General features: G+C 45.9%; 1 protein-coding gene across 11 annotated transcripts in view; it reads right to left on the bottom strand.

Annotated features, from left to right (window-relative positions):
- HIVEP3 (HIVEP zinc finger 3) overlaps nucleotides 1–26730 on the bottom strand; it is a 254857-nt gene that overhangs the window by 48323 nt on the left and 179804 nt on the right. For all 11 annotated transcript variants that reach the window (XR_007709111.1, XM_050715102.1, XM_035565061.2 and 8 more), the window contains 3 exons: nucleotides 20503–20567; nucleotides 10073–15733; nucleotides 5805–5950 (listed from right to left, as the gene is read on the bottom strand). Coding sequence is in view for 10 of the 11 variants with exons in the window: in XM_050715102.1 (XP_050571059.1) it covers nucleotides 5805–5950; nucleotides 10073–15190 (5264 nt within the window). In the remaining variant the exon portion in view is untranslated. The remainder of the gene's footprint in view (nucleotides 1–5804; nucleotides 5951–10072; nucleotides 15734–20502; nucleotides 20568–26730) is intronic.

Raw genomic sequence — 26730 nt, 5'->3', positions numbered from 1 at the left:
ATGCAACAATTTTCAAAGCAAAAAGTATATATTCATTTCTTTTTGAAAATATTTTTCTCTGGTTGCTATTCTTCTCTGCTGCTATTCCTGAACGTATCTTTCAAGCAGCCTTTCTCACTGCCTGTAAACCTGTCTCTTCAAACAATCTCTCCTTTCATCTTGTCAGCATTGGTAAAATTCACAAGCCCGTCCTTCCTTAAATTGCCACCCTGTGTCTTGTCTTCTTCGGATTGTTAGCTTTTTAAGCAGAAAATGTGCTTTGCCTGTGCTATGAAAAAAAAAAAAAAGAAAAAAAAAGAGTGTAAACGTATGGTGCTCAAAAGAGACCTTATGTTCCTTTATCGGGCATGAGAAATAAGGCTTGTCCTTCCCCCATATGGGGCACACTGCCAGGCACAGTGCCCATTACCACGAGGCCAGATCCCGGCGCGCGTGAGCATCCTGACCCTTCGGGCTGTACCCAACCCCATGGGTACGGATGCTTCTTCAAGGGAAATGGAGGCTCCCTTGGTGAGGATCCCTGGGGAGCTGCCAGCATTTCTCGTGATTTCTTTTATTTTCATATAAGCAATTAGCAAAATCAGGGAATGCTCTTCCCTTCCCTTTTCCCAGCATGCCCAACCCAAGCTGGTTAAGTGTTTTCAGATCTGTCTAGGCAATAGGGCTGTACCTGCTAGTCTCAAACCCTGTGGTATGAAAGCTCTCCTCTCTATTAGTTGTAAAATACTATCTGAAAACAAGAAAAGCCACAAATCAGAAACTTGTTTTTTGTAAAGGTCCTTTACAGAAGTAGAACAAACACCTGTGCACAAGCTGATGTTTGAGGCTTTACAATCATATTTCAGAGAGCAGCTTGACACAGATAGGACCATGTTTTCAGAAGGGCTGTGCAGCCCCAGCGCTGCATAAATGGAGCTCAGCAATGCCTGCTCAGCACTTCTGAAGGCAGGGAAAATCCAGCAACCAAGCCCCCTAAGATGCTCAAATTAACTGTGAGCGCTCAGTCTGGCACCTCTGGCCCTAATGGAAAAGTTTTAATACCAATTCCTCCCCAAAGTGGCCAGTCTTAGGAAAACCCCTTTCACTTTCTATTTAAAATGAAAATGCCTGAAATTCCTTGCTTTCACCTTAGAATACAGAGTGAAATATTACTGTTCAATGTAATATTACACCCATGAGGCACCACCCTGGGGCCACAAGGTGAGTTCACCTCTAAGACACGAGCAGGCTTGCAGGTGAATGAAGGAGCACCCAGGCATTGCTTGTGCTGATGTACAGGACAGCCGGATGTGCTACGGACAGATTCCTCCTTCGCTGCTAATGTCTGCGCTCAAATTAGTGTCTTTGGGATGAACAGCTCTTGCAAAATAAACACAGCGAATTCTTAGAACTCATCTAAACAGCAAAGGAAATCCCCCGAACGAACCGGGTTCGGTGCAGGGGTTTGGAGTTACACGCTGAGAAACTTTGCTTGTTTAACAGAGAGGCTTTCTCCGGGGTAATAAAACTCTCGCATTGTTGTGCCAGGGATTTTCCATTAGGTGTGTGTCAGTGGGTGGTGGGAGCTGCAGTTTCTGTGGCCGGTCATAGAAATGCAATGAGATCACCCGGAGAAGCCGGCCACAGATTGCAGTGAGTCCACAGCGGCACGAACCGGGAGGACGGCTGGGGGAGGGATGTTTGCGTACAACTAAGGGGTCCCCAAAAGGGATTTTTCTTTTAACTCGTGCATCCACTAGCTAGCAGTCATGTTCACGTCTGATAAAACAGTCCCAAGGTTTCTCTGTTTTCCTTCAACCCAGGGGAAAGTCTCTCAGCAGACAGGCTAAGTGAGGCTGGATATATTCCTGTCTCCTTCCCACCTCCCTAAAATCCCATAAGCAACCCCACAGCATGGAGACAGAGGACAACAGCCTCTCCCCTTCCAACCCAGGGGTTCTCTAGGGAAGGCAGTGGTCAAACCTCATGCAATCCCTCACTGCCCTAGGCAGAAGGGGCTGAAGGTCAGGAATTCACCCAGGCTCAAGGGAGCAGTGATTGAAGGTGGGGATTCATCACTCTGGGTCAGAAGACCCTGTGGCAGGCAAACCTGCAACTCTCTGTTACTTATTGGTGAGGACAAGGACTGAAGGACATGGCTTCGCGCCTGGGTCAGACCAAATTGATGCCTACAGCAGCCTGGGGCAGGACAGCACTATGTGCATCTCTGTCTATGTTAAAAGACACCCCATATTACATCACTAGGGGCTCTTCTCACTCATGTGTGGATTTGCACACGTGTGACGGGGAGCTGTTTTTTAAGGTGTGAATGAATGGGTATGCAACCAGAAGGTTGTAGCCATAACATTTTTGCTAACTGCAGGGAAAAAAAATAAAGGAACAGTTTTCCACAGAGAGCACCTCTGCCTTCCCTTTGATGAGGTATTCATTTTACATGTCACTGCTCTGGGGATGCCAGTTAAGGTTAGTTGTTCTTTACCCTCCTACTTCTTGGTATTGCTTTTCCTACTAGTTGGAATCAACTAGTGCCGTAAGCCGACCGATGGGCATCGTAAGAGCACGGAGTGTTTGGCTGTGAAACAGAAGAACACATATTGACTGTAACTATCCCCACTCCTATCAGATTTCCTCATGGAAACACTAATGCACAGCAAACAGGCAACATTTCCCTGACAAGACCATGATACCATCACAGGCCTCACTCTCAAATCAGGTCGATACCAATCTACAGTTTCATGATGTAAGATTTCAGAATGGGCCCGATGCCTCCAAACCACCAGAGCGGGTTGATGAAGGTGACACAGAGCCACCGAGGAATCACGGCGCTTCCCCTGAAGCTGTGCTGGCCAGCTTGACCTTCAAAGATCATTTCCACTGTTCAAAACCACAACAATATCCCTCAGGACAAGACAAGGGTATTTTTATTTGCTCCTTCAGGATTATAAACTCTGAGCTGGCTGCCTAATGGCACGATTCTCCCAGACACATCCTAACAAGGCAGGGCAGCATCCAGTCTGTGTGAGGGATGCTGAATGACTCCTACCTCCTTTGCAGTCAAGTGCAGGGCAGCACTTGTGCTAGGGGGTGAGTGCTGGCTCCTGTGGAGGTATACTCGGTACTATGAAATTTAATGATTGTAGGCAGAAAGTCACCACTGAAATTACGTATGGAATGGTCTTAAGACTTGCTCAAAGAGGAATTTGTTCTTTAAACAGGAGCCCAAACGAAACTCTGCAGATCCCATCTACATCTAATTGTGGGAAAGCCAAGGCAGAACCACACACGTTTCTCCCGCAGTCCCCAAGAAACCTGAGCCACAACACAAAGGGCACAGCTCCTAGAGCCTCTGGCAAGATCGTTCTTACAAATGGGCAGTAGCTGTGATGGAAGCATGAAATTTAGCTTTCCTGGTCTTCTCTGAAAGCCAAGGAATACAATTCTAGCCAGCAGGCTGGACAGCAGCAGGGGAAGTAGCAGGGCTGGTCCTTTAGCAATGGGGGAATGGCAGCAATAGGACTGGAAGACGGATGCACAGAGGGAAAATGCAAGTGTTGAAAATAGCATTGAGAAAGGGATGAGCTCTAAAGAAACAAAAGCTGAGAGGAAGAGGGAGCTAAAAGAGCTGCAGCAAGTTCAACTTGTGTACAAACACTCAAATTTCTTTATAATCTCCCTCCTTGCTTGAGGCAACAGAGCATGGGTTGGCTCCAAACGATTTGAAACCAACAACATCTCACTGGAAGGATGGGTCTAGCCTGGAGCAGACCATGTGAAACTGATAAATAAAGAGAGGAATGAGACAAAGAGGGAATCTTGGAGGTGTGGGGTGGAGGTAGGTGAAACAACATCTTGAGAATGGATGTACTTTCTGTAAAACAGAAGAGATGGCAGGAAATAGGTGTGATCCATTTAGTATTGTGTGCAAAGCCCTAGGCACCACATGGTTTCATCTGCAAGCTTGTTCCTTTACTGTAGTTTACTGTAGGAAACCTTTTGGAACTTAGGCACGAAGCACCAGGTCTGTACCGAGCACCCTGGGAAAACATCCTGTCCTTCCTGACCTCTCAGCACTGTGTATGCCATCTAATTTTGATATTATATGTATTTCTACAATCTGATGTGTTATGTCCATGCCTGTGCTTGGCATTAAACAGCTACTATATTCTATCTCACATCCAGAAGGACGGCTGCCTTAAGCCAATGCTACAGGAACTTTAAAATAAAACATAGCATACGTTCAGGATGACTAATACATTCCCTGGTGCTGGCTTATACAGAACATATTGGAGAAGTTGCTTTATTTTGTGTCTGTCTTTTACAAAATGTGACTCCCCATCCATTTTGCTCGGCTGGGGACAGCAGACAGCCTTCCCACGGGAGCACAGGGCTGCGGAGACGTTGCTCTTCTGAAGCACCTCCACGTCTCTCCCCAAAAAAACCTCTGAGGAGCAGCTCTGCGAGGGGCAAGGTGATTTTCATTCATGTTAACTCAGCCTTTTTAATCACGTCTAGGAAGGAGTCCAAGAGTCCCTCTGAAATAGCCATGAGAACCCATCCGAGGGAAACGGAGGCTTCTTGTGGGCTTTTAAGGCAATAAAGCCCAATGCTCAGCTGGTCCCGGGGGCCCTATCTGCAATGGGAGGGTGATGGCAATGTACTGAGCCCATCCTATTTCCCAATCTGTTGCTTTCTTGCCATCCCCCAGCTCCCTCCTTAAATCACTTTAGGTGACGACCAGTCCAGGTTGATGTGAATGCGACAGGGAAAGGCTCCTCCTTTCCTCCTTTAGCTCCTTGTGCTCACCACTCATGCCGAGGTATCTAAACCCGAGCTGCAGGCATAGTGCCTGTGTCTGGGTGAGAGGTGAGCTGTCCTGAGCAAACAAGCAGGTTTCCTTTCACAAAGCACTACTTTACTCTCTTGGTTAGCTAGTTTGATCATCTGCTAATGAAACACTTTAAAATAAAAGCAAATTTCAACAGGTAACAGCAGTGAGAAAACCACAACCACTGACTAATTAAAGCCTTTTTCTAATGCACAAAAACCAAGACCACCCAATGGTAAGGGCAGAACTGATGAATCCTGCTAGGGATTTCTCAAGTCTTTTTCGCCCCCTCTGCAGCACACAGGAAGGATGATCTTGAAGTATGAAACATAATTGCATCCCACAGACACGCTACTCATTAACTGATTTTTCATTTTTGAAAAGATAAACAGTAGATCAGTGCTGAATTACTGAAGAGCACTCTGAATTACCTGCACCTATGAATTAAGACATACATCAGATTTAGACCTTGCATCCATTCTGGTTTGAGCTCTTTAGCTGGGTGGGATTAAAATCACATCAATAACAATCCTTCTTTTCTCCCGCACCTAAAACCCAAGCATCAGAAAAGATCTTCCCAGTTTCTCATCATAATGGTAGGAACCATTAGGAACTTCATTTTCAGGGGAAGGCTCTGGAAAGATGTAGAAGATAGGGAGTACACCCCTGTCACATCACAGACAGCTACAGGACGCATTTGTGTTCTTCAGCTGTCTTCACTCAACCACCTGCTCAGAGAAGAGATCAAGGGGTTTGTAACTTGAAGACAACTCAAAAAAGAATCTGAATGCAGTCTAAGTACCTAGTGATCTGGAGGGCCAGGTTTCTGAGGTGGCTGCAGAAAGTAACCTGGAATCCAACTACATCTGGCCTTCTGCTCACCTCCACATGGCACCTTCACTGACTTGCCATCATCAATATCAGTAACTCCTATTCACTTGGCTGTGATACGAAAAGAGAAATAAAACGAGTCACTTACCCTCCTTCAAAGATCTTGATCCTGACCGGCTCCCCTCTTTTGGTTACAAGAGCCTCTTCTTCTGATTTTCCTCTTTTATCCTCTTCCTTCTCAGCTCTAGTTATATCTTTTCGACCTTCATTAGAAAGGAGCGAAGGCAAATGAACCTATCTCCCCAAAAGAGCAAAACAATCATTGATTACATACAAAATCACTCTATAAGCTCCACAGACCAAACACTGCAGGCTGCCTCAGAAAGAACCAGCAACCTACCACACACGCTGCTCCTGACAGCTAAGCGCAGTAATTAGGAAAACATCTCGAGAAACGGGGCCTCTGCATCTGGATTTGCAGCTCTGTTGGATGTGTTACATTTACAGTGACCACTTACAAGCAGGGAATGTGCTTAAACCACCCCCTGCAGCACGGTGCCAACTGGAACACCGAGGCACAAAGAAGTGTGGTGGCTTGGGGTCACTCTGAGCGTGTGGCAGGGCCGTGGGTCCCTGGTCCCAATCTGTCCTTGGATAATCCTCTCCAAAAATATGCATCCACAAAGATCTCGAGAGCAGACATCTCTAGAATTCGCACATCTAACCTCAGCCCTTGGATTTCCCCCTACACACACACACACACACATCCACACAGTTTTGGACTCCAGCCATCTAAACTTGATATAAATCACGTAACAATTAAAGCTCTTGGGTGATTTCCTTTCACCAAAACCGCGCTGCCAAGGGTGCAGTATGTAGAAAGTCAAAACACAATGGGAGAAAATAATCCTCAACCTCCTCACATGTTCCCAGGGTGATTTTGCTTTTTTCACTGTTAAACCTGCCACCCTTTGTTCAGACCCAGCTTTGGTCATGCACGGACATCTCATCTCACATATTTAATATTATTTGTTAAAGTATATGGGGCCTAAATATTACATCTGCCTCTGTACCTCCATGCAGTGCAAGGGGAGCTCCCCACCTGGAATGAAACCTTAGGACATTTCCCTGCTAAAACCTAACATTACAAATAATGGGTCTCCAAAGCTTTGAAAGAGGGAAGCAGACTGACTTTTACCCAGGTTACTTTTTACATAAATGCAGTAATATCTTTGAACTATAACTGAATCGCCCACATCCTCACTGCATATATTATTTCTGGAAAAAGGCTGAAGGTGTTTGAGAGACCCAGGGTTGGTTGTGAGAGGGATTTTGGCCTGAAAGTAGCAAATGAACTGGTAGAAGTTTAAATCAGAGCTGGTCATCCCTGACTCTTTACAGTCACTGGAAACAGTAGCAGCTCTCAAGAGTGATTCATCTGCCCTGCCTTAGACACACATCTTAAGGGGGGGATGAATCACCCAAGAGGTGCCTCTTTGTCTCCCATGGTTATAGAGGAAGCCACGAGTGACTAGCTCAAAGGGAGACATGCAAAATTTAGGGGTATGCAGCCCAGCCTCCCCGGCAGCACACTGCTGAAGCTACCACCAAATTTGCAGCAGGGAGAGGGATGGATTGACTAAAAAGTAGCTTTGCAACACTGAGGTCAAACGTTTCAAATTCATGCAGTGATTTCTTGAGCTCAGCTCAGAGCATTAAATGCACCCAGGACTACCCCGTGTCCTTGGGATCAGCTCACACAGATGAGACCACATCTACACCATCTGACCCACATACCCTTCCAAGATACCTCCTGGAAATGACCCCCGGACTGTCCTACCTCCCTAAATGTGCCTGGAAATTGCATGGGAGGGGGCTGCCAGCCCAGGCCAGAACTGTGCCAGGGACCACTATGACAATTTAACAGCAGAGGTGGGCTCATGAGGGTGTCTTTGGGCAACGAGTGTTCTGTGCTCGGGGGAAAGCGGTGGCAGGAGACACCCAGAACACCTTGAGCGGTGTGTGACCACCTCCTGATAGGAGCTGTGTGTTCATAACACTGCTAGTGAATACCTTCCCAGTTCAGTTCCTTATTTACTGAGGAATACAAAACAATTGACTTTCTAGATGCAGAATGAGGTTTATTTATTGCAACTTTTGAAAGCACAAAACATAGACAGATGAAAGGCACCATGGAGAGCCAAAATCATACAGTCACTACTACCTCCTTTTACAATCTTGTTTAATTTACAAACTGTGCAAGCCCAATACAGTGTAATTAACCATCCCTACATGCATGTTGCAGCCTACAGTCACTTCAGAATTGATCTGCTCGGTAAATCCCACTGGTAATTTAGAAATCAAGCCAAGTACGTAGACAGTATACACAGTACAACTGCTTGCTGGTAGCTTGCTGCATGCATAATTGTACAAAATATAAGAGCCATTTTACATTTTCTGTTGTGTTGACTGACAGCTTATAGTTACATAAAGAAGAAAATATTTAAGGAAAATAGCTAGAGCATAGTTAACTGAAGGTTGAACTTTCAACCTTTGATTGATGCTACTGCTACGCAGCTCCTGGTAATCGCGTCTTCCTGAGTAACCAGCAATGCTACTTCCTAATCTGTGCCAGTCATATGTATTTTAGTGACTAAACTGAGGATTTCACTCCCACTGATCATCTAATTAAAAATATTTCTCTACTTGGCATGAGGTCAATTTGTCTCCATTGAAATTAACATGATTTCTGCAAAACCCACTCCTTTCAGCAGCAGGTATTAATATTAAAATTTGGCTACACCATTTAGTAGGTGAGTTTTGCAGGACAAGCTCTAACTTTTGCAAACTATCATGAAAATTGTAACTTTTACCACCAGTCAGTTCATAGGGCTTTGTGTAAAAGGCTTTCAGGTCTTCTGAGTAAATGTATGCAGTGAAATAAGTATTTTGATGACTAAGGGCTGAACCACTCCTGTCTAGATCTGAACCTTTAACTTCATGGTATGAGGGTCTCTTGTATTTCTGAAACACACACTTTGTGTGCATTTTAGCACCATGTCAAAGAGCAAAGTTCAGAGGAGCACAGGCACTTCTATTAGAGAATGAAATCAAGGATGGTACAACACCCTTCAGATAAAATCCCTTGAAAAAGAGTGCATAAATATCAAGCATCAGTGTGGTTATTGCACTGCATAGGTAATTATCTGCCCCTAGGTCCCCAGAAATTCAGACTTTTGGATTTCTGCAGGAGAATGATGGAAATGCTGAATAGAAATAAAGATTTATTGAATCATAGTGACTCTACTGTGTATTTTAAGACGTATTTATAAGCAGCAGCTGCAGCAGTGATTATAATAAATTTAATATTCAGAGTTCATTTCATGATTCAGAAATAAAATGAATAATCCATCAATATAAATTGACTTGAGATGAATATCAAATTGCAAAATCTTTAGAGCAATTCTGTTAGCTAATCTACATGAACATGACCTGGATTAAAGGGATCTGTATGGTTCAGCATTAACCAAGAGAGAAAAAAATTTGGCCTCAAAGTGAGATACAAAACACTAGGCAGTTACCAGAAGCATCTTAAAGACTTCTGTACCCATGTGGCCAATGACTCTGGTGAGCTCTGCCTGTGCAAAGCCGTTTACCTTGCTCCTCTTAATTCTAAAGACTAGGTATAAAATATCCGTAGATATCTAGAAAAGCAGGCAGACAGCTAAGGACATTAACTAAATGGACTAAACGACATGGCTGTTTTTACAAGACTCCACGTCTAACCTACTGAGACATTTTTCTAAATGTCACTGCATGCTTATAACTGCATGCTTCTTTGGGAGACTAAATGCACTTGCAAATCTCCCTTTAATATTTTTAAATACTTTTAAGCATGCCTCTCCATGTTCATTAATGTGAGATCAGTAGATGCACAACCAGACAGAATCCCATTTCCCCAAGGTAATCCTTTTTCGTTTATAACATGCAAAATGTAGGGAATTATAACAGCATTTATTTAAAAAAAAAAAAAAAAAGGGGGGGAAAAAGTTGTAAAGCTATTTGAAATATCAAGACACAAAATGCAAATCAAGTCTAATCCTTTGTGCTCGAGCAGTGGCGGTTCATGGTGCGGTGGTGATTCCTACATGCTCTTTTGATTACAAGGCAAGTAGAAACTGGAGAACAGAAATATGGCACATTGCCTTGGAGCAGGCTTGCCTTTTTTTTTTTTTTTTGTATTATACTGGGTTTTAGTTTCTTCACTCTAAAAGTTTCACTGAGAACAAGTGCTTACCAAACTGAGAAAGAGGATGAACAAATTCCTATTAAACTAACTGTAGCAATTCCCCATCCCTCGTCCCCCTCTTCCCATGTATCCAAACAGATGAGGAGAAATATATAGGATTGCATTACCTCTGTCATTTTTGGCTTCCTGGAGCTGGACGGGACAAGCCTGCCTGCCTCTGGACGTGGAGCTGTAGCCATGGTGTAGGTTTCCCTGCTCACCTTCTGCTTGGACCTCAGGAGGGACAGGGCTGCTTTAGTGGATATACCCGGAAGGTTAGGATTATACAAGCTAATACACCAGCTGGCATACACTGAAGACCGTCGATCGACTTGCTGGATGTGATTTGGCTTTATGTAGTTTAAATAGCACCAACTGACATTAGTGGTTGTGTGGAGACTGGGGAACTGAAGTACCTTCTTCACATCTGTACCTTCTCGAGACTTCATTGCACTATGAGCGACCTCAGATAGAGGTGCAGGGCTTGGAGGGGTTGGTGGAGACTGCTCCACCAGCTCTTTGGAGTCTTCTTTCTTCACGGTTTGTAAAGGTGCCTTGCTGAGGAACTGCTTGCCAGTTGGCTGCTTATACTCTTCCAGTGCCTCAAAACTTGGAGAACCTGAATGGGACACAGGTTGCTGCGAAGTACTTGGGATTTCCTTTGGCTCTGACTGCTCTAAGGACAAACTAGGTGGTGGTTCAACCTCAACCCTGCCTTGACTTTCTGTAAGAAAGTGAGATTTATCCTGCTTTTTCCCTTCCTCCACTGCACTGGGTGGCTTCACCACTTCCAACTTCTCTTCTGCTTCAGACACTTCCTCTTCTTTCACTCTTTTCTGCTGTTGTGTTTCCATTGTCAGCTCCAAACTACCAGCTGGAGAGAGCATCCTTTTGCTTCCACCGACTGTCGACGGGCCCCCTTCTAGTCCGAGGACACTGTCCGATGGGGAGGTGAGGGGCATATAGCCTTTTCGTTCCGGCAGGGGCAAGGGCACTCTCAGATACGGGCTCTGGAAAATACTTCTTTGATCCTCTGTGATCATCTGTGCCAGATCGAAACCTAGCCCGTGAACGTCAGCACTACAGACCAGGGTACCCTTGGGTTGGCGATCATCGAATTTTGGGAGAACGATAGAAGAGGAACTACACTGGGACTGAGTGACCAGGATCTGGGACAGCGTTGTGTACATTGCGCTCCCGTAGGACGGCATATTTGTCTGGATGCGAACGGGGACAACAAGCGACACCATTGGGTCTGAGCGCGCAGGAACAACGAGCTGAGACGTGGATACGGACACCGAAGGGCTTGTGGTGCGGGTCAGAGGATGCAACCTACTGTCTGAGCCATAATCTGTGCACGGAGAAAGGCTGGAGGTTCCTGCTGCCGGGAACAAACTGGATTTGATCTGTGGTAAATGTCCACCAGTTTCACCTGGCAACTGGAGAGCGAACTGAGACTGAAGAGGCAGAAAAAAGGCTGAAGGGATTGGTGAGGAGCCGGGGTAATGCACCGGCAGGAACGAAGGATGCTGCCTGAAGGGCACCTCAGCAGGGTGAGACATTAACGGAGGGGCGATATGAAGCTGGCCTGGATGGATGAGCGTTTGCTGGAGAGGCAGCGGTGGGGTCTGAAATATGGAAGGAGGAATCTGAGGCATGGAGAACTGAGCAGAGAGAATGTCAGACATTGTGTGTGCAGCGAAGAGCTCTGCAGACTGCCCCGGCTGCGGCAGGAGGTGCTGGTAGGGAAAGATGGACACTTGAGGGGACATGTACTGCTTTTCATGCAGCGTTAGCTGGGGGACAGGATGAAAGACCTGCAGAGCTTCTGTGTATGGCTGGGTGTATGCTGGCTGGGGGCTGTCTTTCGGCTGACTCTTATCACTTGGGTAGGTGCTGTGAGAGGGCAAAGGGGATGAAGACGCCTGCTGAGGGGGCAGACTTGTCACAGGAGATTTACTTGAGGAAGGAATTGGATCTTCTGTCTCCGTCCGGCCTGCTGGGGCCGAGTCTGGGTCATGCTCTGGGTGTCTGGTTAGGGATGCTTGCCTGACCAGAAAGCATTTCCGTCTCTCCTGTGGAGCCGAGGAGGTCGAGGGGCCAGGGGTGGAGGCAGGGGTGGATGACAAGCTCCCGTAGTCAAATGATTTGCTGCGGGTCTCTGACATCTGGGAAGGATGGGACACATTCGGTGTCTGCTCAGAGGCAGATCTCCGCATCTCCCTGGAATGATGATGGTGGCTTGGTACCATCAACATATGCGAGCCAACACCAGGAGGCTTCGGGTGGGATTCAGAGGGCTGGCTGGTGGACTCTGTCTTGCTGTGATCTTCACGATCAAATGACACAGAGTGGCTGGAGCCATGGGATATGCTGCTTTCCTGACTTGGACTTCTGGTGAGAGAGACTGATTCAAAACTGGACTCTCCGGAGGACTGAGCCATCTCTGCCAGCCGCAGCCGCTTCTTTTTTGGTGGGAGTTTCTCTGCAGGGAGCTGAGAAAGGGTTTGGCTTCTTTGTGGCCACTGAAATTCCTCTGTTTTTTCTGGCTCTTTTGGAGGAGGCTCTGGCTCTGTTTCTGGTCTGTCAGGCTCTTCCGTGACCAGAATCTCTGGGACCTGGATGTTGGGCTGCCGTACCAGCTTGGGCTGCAGGGAATGGGGTGGTCGGCTGTGCTGTGTGGCTGGCTGAGATGAGTACTGTGACAAGGGCTTCTCTTCTCCCTCCAAGCTGCTCGCCTGCTCGATGGAGTCAGACTTCTCAAAGGAGCTCGTGTGCTGGATGACGGAGATCTCCTTTGAGGTTGTCCTTCTCTCTTTGCCCTCCATACTTGAAGCCGGTTTGGTATTCCTGGAATGGAAGCTGGCACTGACATCAGAAGGTGCGGATTTACCCGGATCTGCTGGTGACTTAATGGATTCACGGGTTAAGTTTAAAGCAACATCAGAGGATGCTGGGTTTGCAAACTGAGTCCCTGGCCCAGTACTGGAGGAGGGAGTGTCAGACATCTCAAAAGCTGGAGGGTCCTCGTCATCACCCAGACTCTTTTCTTTTCGTCTTTTTCGGAGCGGAGTAAGCTCCAAACTGCTCCCTAGCTTGTAATGCATCATCTGGGGCCATGTGTCAGGATCCACAACACTTTTCTCTGTCTCTGAAGAGGTATGGGAAGTGGAAGAACGAGGCTTTGAGAGCTGCAATTCTGAACAGTAGTATTTCTTATGGGCTTCATAATTATCCCTTTTCTTATACCGAGCACCACATACGTTACACTCGTACATGAACCCTTTAACTTTCGGTCCCTTCCGTGACTTTTTGGTAAGATCGCTTTCCTTGGTTTCAGGCTCCTCGGGAGGTTTGGAAACAGTCTCTTTGTTTGCAGAGCTAACCTCCTCTGAGACATATTCTACTCCCAAAGGTAGCTCAATAGCTGGTTGTCGTTTTAGCATTCGAGGATGGGAAGAAAATGCTTGGCTGCGACTTAAGACTTCAGGCTCCATGATGTGATCATCAAATGAATAGCTACCTCTAAAGGTATGTGGGGAGCTTATAGTGCATGCAGCAGAAGGCATTGAGTGGCTTCTTAGGAGAGGCACTGTCTCTGTGGCACTGTGGGATTGCTGAAGTGACAACAATGATTGTTCGGGCTTAATTTTTTCGCCGTGGGATGTCAACACTTTCGATGCATCCAACTGGCTACTGGAACCAGACTTGATATCAAACTGAAACGGTTCTCTATATACACCAGACTTTGGAGATTCGATGCTGCTACGTCTAGATAAAGAGCTTCTTCTAGGCTTAACGCTATCTATTTCACTGGTATCTACAACAGCTTCATTAATTGTAATTAGCTTAGTGATGTGTTCAATAACCTGTGTTCTAGGCACAGATAACGGTACCATACTAGGTTTCTCTTCGGTAGAGAGGTGCGGAAACCCCTGGGTTGTGTTTGTAGATAACATTGCAGTCCTTTGCCCAATTCTACCACATTTCCCAAAAATAATTTCTGCATAAGATTTTGCATTAGTATTTGGTGGGCTAATCTGCTGCTCTGCACTTTCTGATCTTGAGAAGTAGCCTGACTCGGTACTCCCTTTGCTCCCAGGGCTCAGGAAAGCTTGTTCATCTATGACCTTCTTCCGTTCACTTAAGCGGAGTGCAAGCTTCTGTTTTATAGTATGGGTATCTTCAGATTTATGGCTCAGAGTGTGGTCTGATGATGGCTCCACAAACTGGCTGCTGTCCTCAAGCGACTGGGACATACTGGAATGAGACAAGGAACACCGGTCGTGGCTGGAGCCTTGGCTCCCCGCACTCAGCAAACTACTGGACAACAGAGTGTGCTTCTGCCTGGGGGAGAGCTCTGCTGGATGGCCTGACATTGCACCCGTTTCCTCCTCCGAATCTGTGCTTTCTCCTTCCGTGGGCTCTTCAAAGTCCTCCCCACCAATCCTTTCCATTTCCAAGCTCGACGGATACATCTCCGCTCCGATCCCTGAGGCCAGCCCAGCTTTTATTCGATGAGCATGAGATTTCCTATGTTTATACAAATTGCTCTTAGTCTTAAAAGAAAAGCCACATGGAATGCAAGGGTATGGCCTCTCACCCGTGTGTGACCTGATATGTTTTTGGAGCACACTTGGCTTCGCACAAGGCCTGCTGCAGTACTGGCAAATGTATTTGCCTGGCTTCTGAGGTTTCTTTTCCTTCTTGTGCACTTCCTCAGCTTGTTTCAAGGAAACCTGCGAAGGGCGAGGGATATAGACCTTTTGAACGGACGGCATGTCCTCTCCAGGAATGATCGTTGAATGGGAAGGTAGGAGCTGGCCGTGATGCGAGTGAATCCCAGGTGATGAAAAGGAGCCGGAGGGACCTGGTCTTACTGGATCAACTAGCTGCCACGTGGGCCCTTCAAGGACGTGCTCGGGTTTCCCAGGAGACATAAATGCTGGTGACAGTGTGTGTTGCTGAAGCTGCGAGACGTGGGGAGGATGTTCAAAAGAGGAAGGCTTAGGTTGCTTCTGATGTCCAGTCTTCTCCTGAGATTCCTCTCTTGGAATCGGCAAAGAGCCAGAAAAGTGCTGCTGCGGTATGATATCTCGGAGAGGGGTTCCTTGCGAAGAAGCAGAGCTGCCCTGATACGTAGCTGCAGATGAAATACTGGCTTGGAAAGCCTCTCCTTTGGGAAGCCTCTTTCTTGGACTTTCCTCAGCCTTTTTTGTGCTCTTCTGGCTTTGTTCAGGATCCATGACCTTAAAAGGGTCTTTGAATGCTATTTCGGGAAGGTTTTGGCAGGCTTCATTTACGAATAATAAAGGGCTCTTCTGTAGATTCCCTGTTTTGCCTGCATTTGCTACGAAGCTGGAGCCGCCAGGAGATGGTTGTTGATTAAAGATTTTACTAAAGTGTCACTAGTTGCTATTTGATTCAAAAAAAAAAATGTTTCAAGGTCAATAAAGTTCACATTGGTAACACATGACAAACTACTTCAAAGAGAGAAAACTTTCCAAAACTTTTAGTCCAAATATTTTCCTTGTGAACTTGGTTAAGGCTTTAAACCTTGCCATTTTATTTCAGTTGACAGTGGCAAGCCTTCAAAGTCAAGATGCAACCCACAATGTGTCTCTTGTTTGTTATGCAAACCTTTGAAAACTTGAGACTTTGCTGCTCATCTCATAATGATCTTTTTTTCCTGTGCAAGGAAAATAACACTGAACGGTGTATGTCCCCCCGTGTCTTCCTTCTGTTCCACTTTTGAGTTCAAAAGCCTTGGAAAAGTATTTCCCACATTTCTGTAATTACATCCAAGAGAAAACAAACAGAAAAAGATTACTTCAGCATTTGTAGTTAAGTAATTAAACACTGCTACTTTTATAGAGCATAACAGTAAATATTTTGCAAAAAGAATAACTGACTGAATGTCTACAATTTATGAGACTTTGCTTGTAATGGTAATCTAAACATAAATTGTATTAAGTCAAACCTCAGGGACTTATGCTCAGTGTAATGCACACAACCTGGCACTGCAGCAGTAACCGAATACAGTAACTTGAAACACAGTCAGTTCTGAAAAATGTATCTAAATGGTTTCAAACTTGAATTACTCCTAATCTCCTGCAAACATTTATGGGTTTACAATTTTTGTAATTATATTTCCCTTCCAAACAGACTACACAGTAAAACTGACTATATACATAGCACTGCCTAACGCAGCACATACATTCGCTGACAAATAAAAAGCAAATCTTTTCTGAATAAAATCTGCTCTTAAGCTGGCAGTAATCTTCTGTGTCATTTACAACAACAGCAGGTAAAGGATACACACTCTTTTACTGAAATTTTGCCTCTTTAGTTTCCTGTCTTTTGCTACCAAACAATGATGCGAGTCCAACTTCTATAGCATGGACATATTTCATATGGGCAGAATGTTGAAATTGGCTGTCTATAAAGGCAAACTCTTCTTACAATGAATTTGAATGGGAGGCTCTATTAAATCTACCACACTTGTCAGCAAATACAGCTATTAACAAGACGCTCGGAGAGGAAATACTCCGATTCCACTGAAATAAGACAGCATCACCAGCAGATAGAACAGAAAATGGGTAGAATACTCACAAGGAAATAGGGATGGTGCTTTTTAAGTGAAACAAATTGGTACGTATAATTTACAATGAGACAGAAAAAAATCGTCTTCCTTATGAAACTATTTTCTGCCATAGGGCATAGTGCATTGCAATGACAGAATGGCATTGGTTTAATGGGAACTTGCTCAAAGCCCTGGTGCTTTAATCCTGCCCCATGCAGTGTGAGGGTGCATAGATGGGGCTGAAGTGTAAACCACGGAAAACAGGGAGGCACGCAGGATTTAACCCCACCTTCCTTAGATTTTAGCTGCACAATAGCCCAGCTTCATTCAAGGGTGTAACAGTGAAAAGCCAGCAGAAGAGGTCAGTTGTGTTCAATACAAAGTCCTCTGACGACTACTCACTCTTTATTCGGTCCTACAACCCTGGGGATGCTCCACATTCAATGAGAATGAAGGGATGTGGAGTGTAAGATAATTTAATTTAGCAGAGTCTAAAGATATGGTAGCACCATGCGATACATCATGACCAACTAGACTTTACAGGATTGGTTAAGAACTGTCTATTCCTTGGACAGAATTGATTTCATCTAACCTTAGATGGCCAGAAGTCAGGGTTCAAGTCGTTGGACTCCCTATACTGTCACTGAGAGGTGCAGGTGCCAATGAGGGACCCCATGGAGAAAGTGCAACCCCCATTAAGGTCTCAGCTCAGTGAGACTGACTGCCCTGAGATGTCATATCTCATTGACTGAAGTAGTGGTTTACTTGGACTGCTGTAACACCCACATCTTAGGTGCATGCATGGAAAAATCAGTCCTATCTTAATGCTTTGTCTTCCTTTTTCTGATCCCCTCCAGCATGAACTTTGCACATTCCCAGGTCCTGCACTTGCTCCGACTTGCTAAGAAAGGCATCTCATGTTTATGGGCTCATTGCTATGAAGAGTAATTAATTACATTTTAAAACCCCTTTTTGAAGAGTGTTGGCTCCTCCATGCTGACCAACACCAAGCGTGGTCTGGGCTAGACTTAGAGCACTGTATTTACAGCACAGGACTTACTTAAGATCAAAGACAGTTGTGAAGCTGATTTATCATGTTGATTTTTGCCCAAGATGCTGTTCTTTGCCCCACTCGTGACGCACAGAGCACATTAGCTTGGTAAAAGAGGATTTAAGATGAGACTTTTTCAGCAAGCGCAAATTGAACATTGCCTCCCACAAGCTCGAACACTCACATTTACGAACTGCCAACTAAAGAACGCCTGAAAAACATGTTAATACCCTGTTTTCTCCTATAGACTCCATATCCACTCCTAAATGTAAAATAATTGTTTGTGAAGAAGCTTTCTGAGATGATTCAATACCATCCCAAATGTTCAGACCATCGTTAGCCTCCTCTGATGAACACATGGGCTGCAGCTGATTTTGTCAGGAACTCTGCACAGAAGTTAACATTTAAACAATCGGTCAACAAACAAGCACACCTGCTGCCTACAGCAGCGAGCACAACCATTCTGGGGCAATTCAGGCTACTTTCTACATATTTTTTCCATTACTGGAAATGGCCTCCGGAATGACAATGGCAAAAGATGATTCTCCTAGCTGGACACCGTTTCTCTGGACAGATACCTCTCCAAGGAAAATTCAACAGTACTAAGTAAAGCAGCAGAGAAACATGAAGTGCACCCAGCTGAAAACTGTAGGAGGGTTTCTCCCCAAAAAACCTGGAGGCATGCCGGAGCAAGGGAACGAGAACTTCTAAAGGGCAGGTTGTAGATACCTACCCCTGCTCTGCCCCAGCTCAGATACAACCTGGAGAAGCTACAGAGGATCACTGCACAGACAAAAAAATCTGTTCTTATTTAATTTTCTATTTTCTTTTCAGTTTCTCTTCTCCTTCTCTCAGTCAAAATCTATCTTCAAACTTCAGCCTCTTTATTTTCATTATACTTTCCTAATTCTCCCATTTTTTCTCAGAAAAGGCACATCTTTTGCTTTTACTTTCATCTCCGCCTCCTCATGACCTGAGTAGTCTCTTCTCTCTGTCATGTGTTATGCTTCCACTATTTTTGCTTATCGGTGCTGACTTTCATTTAGCTCGTGTTCTGCACTGCCTTCTCTGTAGATCAGTACAACAGCAGCTAATGCACAGCAAGGCAGTGCATGCATTGGCACAACGTCAACAAATCCTTAAGAACCAAGTCACATGGATTTTATGGCACATGGTTTCCAGCTGCTAACTTTGCACATCTCTGGCCAAATCCAAAGTACAGGCACTAAAATGGGGGATTCCAGCTATTATTTCATTCAAACACCATTTCTTAAGGTTTTACTTGAAGTGCAATGGAGCGAACATGAACAGAAATGCCCGTTTCGTTTGCAATTGACAGAAACAAAGACTGGCACCCTGATGAAGCAAATCAGTGACAAAATTCCTTCTAGTTTGAATTGGATCAGAGTTTCACCCTAAAGCTTGAGATAAAATGTTTAGAAATGCTATTTTAGACAGTCTTGTTGGTATTTTGAGCTACTTTATCAAGGCTGAAATTAATTCCTGTAAAGATGTCCGGGCACACTCTCTCTCCAAATCCTAAACAAATCCTGAAGTTCTCCTAAGGGGTTTGAGGAAGAGTCAACCGGTGTCAAGCCGTACACAGACCCCATGTCCTGGGACTATCACCACATCTACACACACCAAACAAGCTCTCTGCCGATGGATTTGGGGTTGGAACCCCCAGAAGCTGGAAGAGAAATGCTGCAGGCTGCACCTGACACCTGAGCTCCAGGTGGGAACGTCACTGACAAGACATTTGAAGGAATCCTTCATCTATGTTGTGGCTGGCCTCCAGAATGCATTCCTTCCAAATGAGAAGTGGAAAACTGCAGTGCTTGGCTTTATGTTGCTTGCCTCTTGTTTCCAGCACACTGAAACGTTTCATTACAGTGGTTCCTTAAAACCCTTTTGGTGGCAAAACTCTGCTGTTTGCAGTACTCAAGCAGATGGAAGGATTTTCTCTGTTGTTTGGTCCTGTCTCAGCCAGATTGAGATCCAATGCGCTTAGTGGGAAGCTCTTCCAACAGAAACCCTGCCTTTCTGTTACATTCCAACCATAACAGGCAACGTCTTCTTCTATACATTGAATTTTAGCCTGTTTTTAAGGATGCCAGGCTTATGTCAGAATAGCTGCTGTACTACTGGAAAATCTGCCTGGTCATTCTCTCTGTGATAACTTTTAAGTCATTTGGCCCATTTCCAAATTTAAACAACAATTACCATATCTGACGTACGTTAAGTATATTTAGAATGTTACAAGTCTTGTGAAAATGAGTGGACTAAGCAAAATACAAGGTCCTATTTCTGCTCTGACAAGGGAACAGTACAGCTCCCTTCTTACTGGTAACCACTAAGATGTCGTGTCTGTGGAAAAAAAAAAAAGCTACATTTAGCATTTACCCATTTTTTACTATAGATTAATCACTCTGGAGAGACACAGCTGAGGGAAACCAAATCCCCTTTTTTCAGTAGCTCATGGAGTTCCTCAGTTCTTACAGAACTCTGCAAGGTAATGCCTTATAAAAGCAGATAAGGTTATGGGCAAGGCAGAGGGCAGTGGGGCAGTCTGCTACCTGGAGATCATGGTCTTCACGACGACATCTCAGCTGCAGCTTTGGATGTTGGGCAGATGCTACCTTAGATTTTCAGTGATTTACAACAGAGAGAGATTCACAATGCAAACAGTGGGCAGCACTAGCAGATCTCCTGTCATTACTTCTTGTAACTATTCTCAATACTATAAAATGCTGCTGCAGCATTGGCAGGACTTGCCAGGCAAAAGTTTCTCTTATATACCAAGCAAAGAGCAAAGGAAACCAGCCAAACAGCTAAACAACTTGCGTTTCCAGGCTGAGTCCACTGCAAAGGGCAGTGCACACATCCAGGATAATTCACTAGGGAAAAAAACAGAGATTACTTACAGTGGACTTAATAGCCTGTAATTCTGATGATGTCTCTCTCTCGTTTGCCCACGATTTAATTCAGTCTGTAAAAGAAACAGCACGTTGGAATCACAATGCTCGTATATTAAAATGCCATCTCAGCAGTGAGCACACGGGACTTACATCAGGTGCCCTGATGGGGAGGATTGCTTGGTAACCGAAACAGTACACAAACTCAGCCCCAACAGCTGGAGAAGCCCTCGGTGACTGCGCTCACCTTCAGCAAGTTCACCCCAGAGGAAGGTGAGGTGCACACCGGCAGAAAGCACATCGCTGCGGGGTACTCCTCCTGCAGACCATGTGCTCATGGTCTGAGTACAGACCACGCTCTGAGTACACTTTACATGCAAGGAAAAGGACTTTTCCTTCACAGACATGCATTTCAATTCCATGGAAGAACGTGTGGTTCCTCCAAGTCGATGTCACCAAATCCTGGGTTCAGCAGCACTACACAACCTGCTCTGCAGCACAAGGGCTCCGACCTGCCACCCCGGCTCAGCTTGCACAGTAGTAGTGGGGGGACAGACAAAACTAAACCGAACTCTTCCTCATCTACATAGTCAAAGCAGTTCTGAAATGCTGAAGAAACAATGGGTAGTAACAAATTTGGGTTACTAAAGCAATTCCAGAACACAACTCTGCACGGAAACCCCGGTTAAGATTTTCATAAGCAGTTTAAGATCTCTTAAGCTTAGCCACAAATTTATAAAAGCTTCAGGGGGCTTTATGTTCAGAGACAGCATCTCCGTCCACAACTGGCTGCTGCAGCACACCCTTTATGGTTTGTGTTCCCCTAGGTCAAACATTCCCAAAGTTTTAAATGAGCTTCACTCCTGGCACATCCTCCAACCTGCCTTCAGCCCCAGCTTGCTGCTGTCTTGCCTTTTTATGATGCTATGTCCATCTCTGGATTGTGCCTTCCTTATACCTCTGGCTTCCCGCTACCACAGACCTGACCATGCTATTCACGTCTCTATGTGGGGCTGCTATTCACAGTCCCATCCTCTTCCTTGCCCTGAAAATGTGGCACTGCTGCTGCACTCCTACCCAGGCCCTGCTGCCCCCTCCTCATGCCAGCACCAGCTCTGTAATGTCACAGAGGGAAGCCTAAGTTCCCATCCTGGCTATGACATGCCACCTTACCAGCCCTCTTCTCCACGTTGCGGAACCCCTGGCCTTCTGAAAGTGCCCATACGATCCAGGCAGATGGGGTCATGCAAACATCTAGATGAGGATAAGTTTGGAAACAAAACACTTAGGCAAGCAGCCTCCTCTCCCTTGAGGAGCATGCCCAGCCACAACCATGAGAAAAGGGTCACTTTTCACCACTCAGTTTTGCATTCTAGTTTTACCATCCCGACTCCCAGAAGGTGTATGTTCAGGAAGAGTGAAGCAGTGGATGGATGGCACTGCAGTGCCTGAACACATCCCTGTCTCCTCCCAGATCTCAGGTCCAAAGTGGAAACCAGTTTGATGTAGTGTCATAAACTCCACGTGAACCCTGCAGCCACCACAAACCATGGCGCAATGAGCACTCACTTGGCTGGGAGAGGGCAGAAATTCCACCTCTCTGGGGCTTTGCATCCTCAAATCCAACCATGTCTCAGACCACAACTCAAACCACTTAAATAGCATTGGTATCTGAAATCAGCTGGTGCTCCCATGCCGTGTTATGAACACAGCATCCACCAGAGGAGAGGTGCCCCCCGAACCACCAAGAAGCACTCAGCCATACGGTGATAACATGTAAGAGTCAATTCTCTTGCCCCTTAGGGACTTGGAGCCCAAGTCCCATGTCCCAAGTTAGCCCCATCACCCACATGGAATATTTCTTCTTTAGAGCACGGCAGTCATGAGTCAAAGACAGAGGAGAAACAAATGGGACCTTCACCCCACAGCTCTGTGTGACGGTGGAGAGAAGAACAAGCCTTGGGTCCTGCTCCCACCTTCAGACAAGCGCTCAGAGATGTGCTTTATGGTTGAAGAGCCACAAGTTGGACAGACTCAGTGCTGAACTCCACGCACCGAGACAGCAAAGTCACACAGATATTGCTCGCTTATAACCAGGACAGATGAGCTGTTTGCATCCAGCAATCAGCTACATCCACAAGCCACAGTTCATCCAGCTGTGAGTCCCAATGGTGCACTTGGGGCCACAGATCACAGAAAAGAAATGCTGCCACAAGCAGCTGACACACTACAAGAAGAAAGAGGGGACAGGCTCACTCAGAAGCAAGCAAAGTAGGGCAGACACACATAGGTGCTGCTGCAGAAAGACACGGACAGCAGTTAATGGGTTAATGCTGGTGGGCCCTGCAGAAGCTCCTAACGTCCCCTGCCAATCTCATGGACATACAGCTTGTGTATGTCCACAGTGCCTGCTGTGGACAGAGTCCTCAGGACACCCCCTGATGTCTTAACGGGAAAGAAATTCCCCAAACCACTGCCAGCAATGGCATCGTGCCAACGATGAGAGCAGTTTCCAGGCTGAAGGGAGCGAGAAGCTCTGGGGATCTTTAATCTGCCTCTCCTCCTCCTCAGAGGGCTGGAGCACGTGACGCTTCTCTCCCATCTCCAACATCTGCTTTTGCTGCAGAAAGGAGGACGCTGCTCTAGTGCCTGCTGCAGCGAGGAGCTGAGGCTCCTCCAAGCAGGTATGCAGCCCATAGAAATAGTGACAGAAAGAAAAAACACATCCATACATCCTCTGCTGCTCAGAGCAACACTGACTGCTCCCTTTGTGCTCCTTGGGGATAAAACGAGGGTGTCCACATGAAGTGGGAACGTTGCTCAGGGGCCTGGTCTCCGTCCTCAGCCCCCTCCCCTTTAACCCTGCCGCTGGATGATTTCTGGGTTTGCCACCTCATTCTTACCCAGCCTTGCCCCAGCAGCAGCTTTATGTATTAAAGCTACAGCCTCAACCAGCCACCAACAGGATTCTGGTAGAACCATGTGCCTGGTTTTTAAACTGGTTTCACAGGCACAGCATCTGCCGAGCTGCTTTGGACTTGCTGAGGGGAGAAGGCAATCCAGTGCTCAACGCACGTGATTCGGGTTCAATTCCCACTTCAGTTGCACGTTTCCTGTGCGAAACTAGGCAAGTCATATCATCGGAGGCCTGCATTAGTCCGCGCTTCTAAAACAGGGATACTTCCCCATTTCACAGATGTGTTGTGAGTCATCCATTCATGTCCGCGAGGCTCTCGGATACTATGGGAAGGGAGAGACCCACGGAGATAAACTATCCAGATAACTAGAAACAGACGGGAAGACATCCAGAAGACTTTCTCTGCTCGTTAACAAGTCAAGGATCAAATGCCGTGTTGGTTCACTTTCGCTTATAATCCACGTGCTTTCAGCAATTCCCCTTCTCACCAAGCCAGGCAGCCAAGGGCACCGGCACCTGCACTGCAAATTACCCCATTTTGCCAGCAAGGCATGTACAAATGGTTAATTTATTTTCATAACTTAAAACAGCTTTTTTTTTTTCCCAGAAAAACATTAGTAATTATTGCAAAATCTGCATATTTTTAGAGCTAAATATTCCAAGAAACAGCACCACTGAAATGAGAAGAAATAAAAGCAGCAAGCCCCATGCAGCCTGGTGAGAACCACCACCTGAAGATGGCCATGGAGAGGGGCTTCCTTCTCCACAAACCCAGGTATGGGAAACACCAGCTGAGAGCTCCCTTTCTCCTGGTCACACTCACAAAATGCAGAAGACAAGACAGTTTTTGCCCTACCTTAAATGCCAGCACTCAGCTCTGCCCCATCCAGCACCAGCCTTCGGTACAGTTTTAAGGCAGACCTAGCACTTGCACATAGCCTCGTGTGCTGTCTGGACCAGCTCAAGGCTGCTCCGTTGCACCATAGACAAACACACGCTTGGGAGCAGGAGATTTCAGTAATGTCATTTCCATCATTAAGAACAACCGGGATTTGAAGTTGGGTTTCTGCAGACAGGAAAGTAATGCCAATACACCACTCATACTCCAGAAGGGTGTTTTTTTTTTTTCATTCGTAATGCAGCTAATCCTGTCTTCTTGCATACAAAACTCAGGAAAACCCAGTTCTTTTGCAATTTTTAAGATGACCCTCAAGAGCCATTCAATGCTGGTGACGGTGAAGTGGGATTATGTGCATCACCGTCACGTCTCCTCCCGAGGATTGTAAAAATCTCTCCTGCTTTCACTTCTCACTCAGTCATTGGTGCAAAAAAGTCATTAGTGAACTAATATTTTGAAACTACTTCTGTGTAATGATTCTTTCAAAATTCATGTGAACTGAATGCTCCAAACCTGCCAAACCAAGAGTGGGAAGCCAGCTATTGGCAAGATGGTGATTCTTTCCAAGGTAATGTGTCTTGCATACAGCTAAAGCAGTAATTGCCTTTCTCCGATAATACGTTCCCCCTGCTGAGACTTATGGTTAAACTCATGTATTGAGAAACCTTCCAAAACGTTTCTACATAGTTTCAAACCACAGGAGTGGAAAAAAAGAAAAGGACAACTACAGTTCAGATGGAGTTTACGATTTCTGCTCAATCTCATAATTGCAGGGTGAATCACTGGGGAACAAGGCTTTAGTCAATACCACAGCCCCTGGTCTCCTGGCCAGCAAGCTTTGTAGAGATCAGCTGAAAACGGTTTCCCTTGACCCTCCCCCCGACTTATCGATGAACCTCACCTCAGACTGCCTTGCCTTTCTCTCATGGATGCACATATCCATATCTGAACGGTCTTGTTGAGCACAAGAGTTGCTGCACGCTGCCTGCTCACTTCTCCATTTGCTTTGTGCAAAAGCCAACTGACCAGTGGATAATGGAGAGAGAAAGCAAAACCTAGATACATTGCTTTTCCCAGATTATTTCAGCATGTGAGAAGCAAAACGTAGCTTCAAGATGGATCTTGCACTTCTGCAGAGCGTGCTCACAAAGCCTAGACACCCACATGCAGCAAGGTCTTCCCATGCCACTGGTCCTTGAGGTCAGAATATTGACCCTGGCTTTGTCTATTTACTGGTGTAAGCAGTAGCCTCTGCTGGTCCAGAACTGGAGGGTGAAGTTTTGTATCTGCAGCTGGTCACTGCCCGGCTCCCCCTGCCCCGAGGAACCGATTCCTCGCACTGCCTGGTGGGCTCAAGGGATGGGAAGGGGCAGAAGGAAGTGCACTACGGGAAATTGAACAAAGACAGATGAACACTAGTGGAGGTCAGGCTGCCAAAAGGTTAAGAAACCGAGAACAGGACCAGCCTCCAGCCACTGGACCCAATGGTGACCCATAGCATGGGGCTCCAGCCTGCAAAGACCTGCGAGCAGCCCCCAGGACAGAGGGGGCCCAGACAGACCCACTGCACCCTTGCAGCCAGGTTGGTTTGCAGACCTGCAGCGAGGCAGATGGAGCCCATTTACAGCCCAGGTCACAAAGTTGCCGTTTTGCATGCGTAGGAGACTGGGCTCACTGCACACATCTTGTAAAGTCCTATGCAAATGCACACTGGAGGCAGAGTGCATCATCTGCATTTGAGAACCAAAATTAATATTGCAGTAACATAGCAGTGATTTTAGCAGTCAGTGCAAAAAATAAAAAATAAAAAATGGACCCCATATCAACTACTAAAATTGAAACAAGCTCGTCCCAACAGTTTTTATATTTCATTTTACGCTGCAATGACACAAAGGGAGTCCTGGCTGCTGCTCACACATCTGGGCAGTGCAGTGCATAAAGGACTGGAATCAGCACCTCTTCTCTCATTGATTTCGAGAGAACAATTAATGAAGTAATGGACTACCCAGCAGGCAAGCCTGCAGCTATGTAAATTAGCTGGTCAGTTAATCACTATGTAAAACAGAGGCTTACAGTACAGAGTGACACAAAAGAGGCAGCAGCAGCAAGGAAGTCATGACTGTGTGTAATAATAAGACTAATTCCTATTCCTTGCAGAATATTCCCCAGTGTTTTAAATGCACAGATTTTTGCCACCCATGGTTTAGACCCCATGCCAGACTATGTAACTCATATACAATTCTGCTTCATAAAGATACAGAGAAAGCTCTGCAGCGAAAACTCTGCGAAAAGGTTGCAAATGTGCTCTTTTCAGATTGGAGCTAGTAATAAACTGTTTAGCCTTGCACAGCTCTCCACAGCAGGGGTAACACCAGCCAGAAGCCTGCATGTCCCAGCTTCTTGCATGATGCTCACCAGCTAA

Source organism: Cygnus atratus, chromosome 23 (assembly GCF_013377495.2).
Source record: "Cygnus atratus isolate AKBS03 ecotype Queensland, Australia chromosome 23, CAtr_DNAZoo_HiC_assembly, whole genome shotgun sequence".
NCBI lineage: Eukaryota > Metazoa > Chordata > Aves > Anseriformes > Anatidae > Cygnus > Cygnus atratus.
The sequence above is the reverse complement of the archived record's forward strand: the minus strand, read 5'-3'. Positions and strand labels throughout refer to the sequence as shown.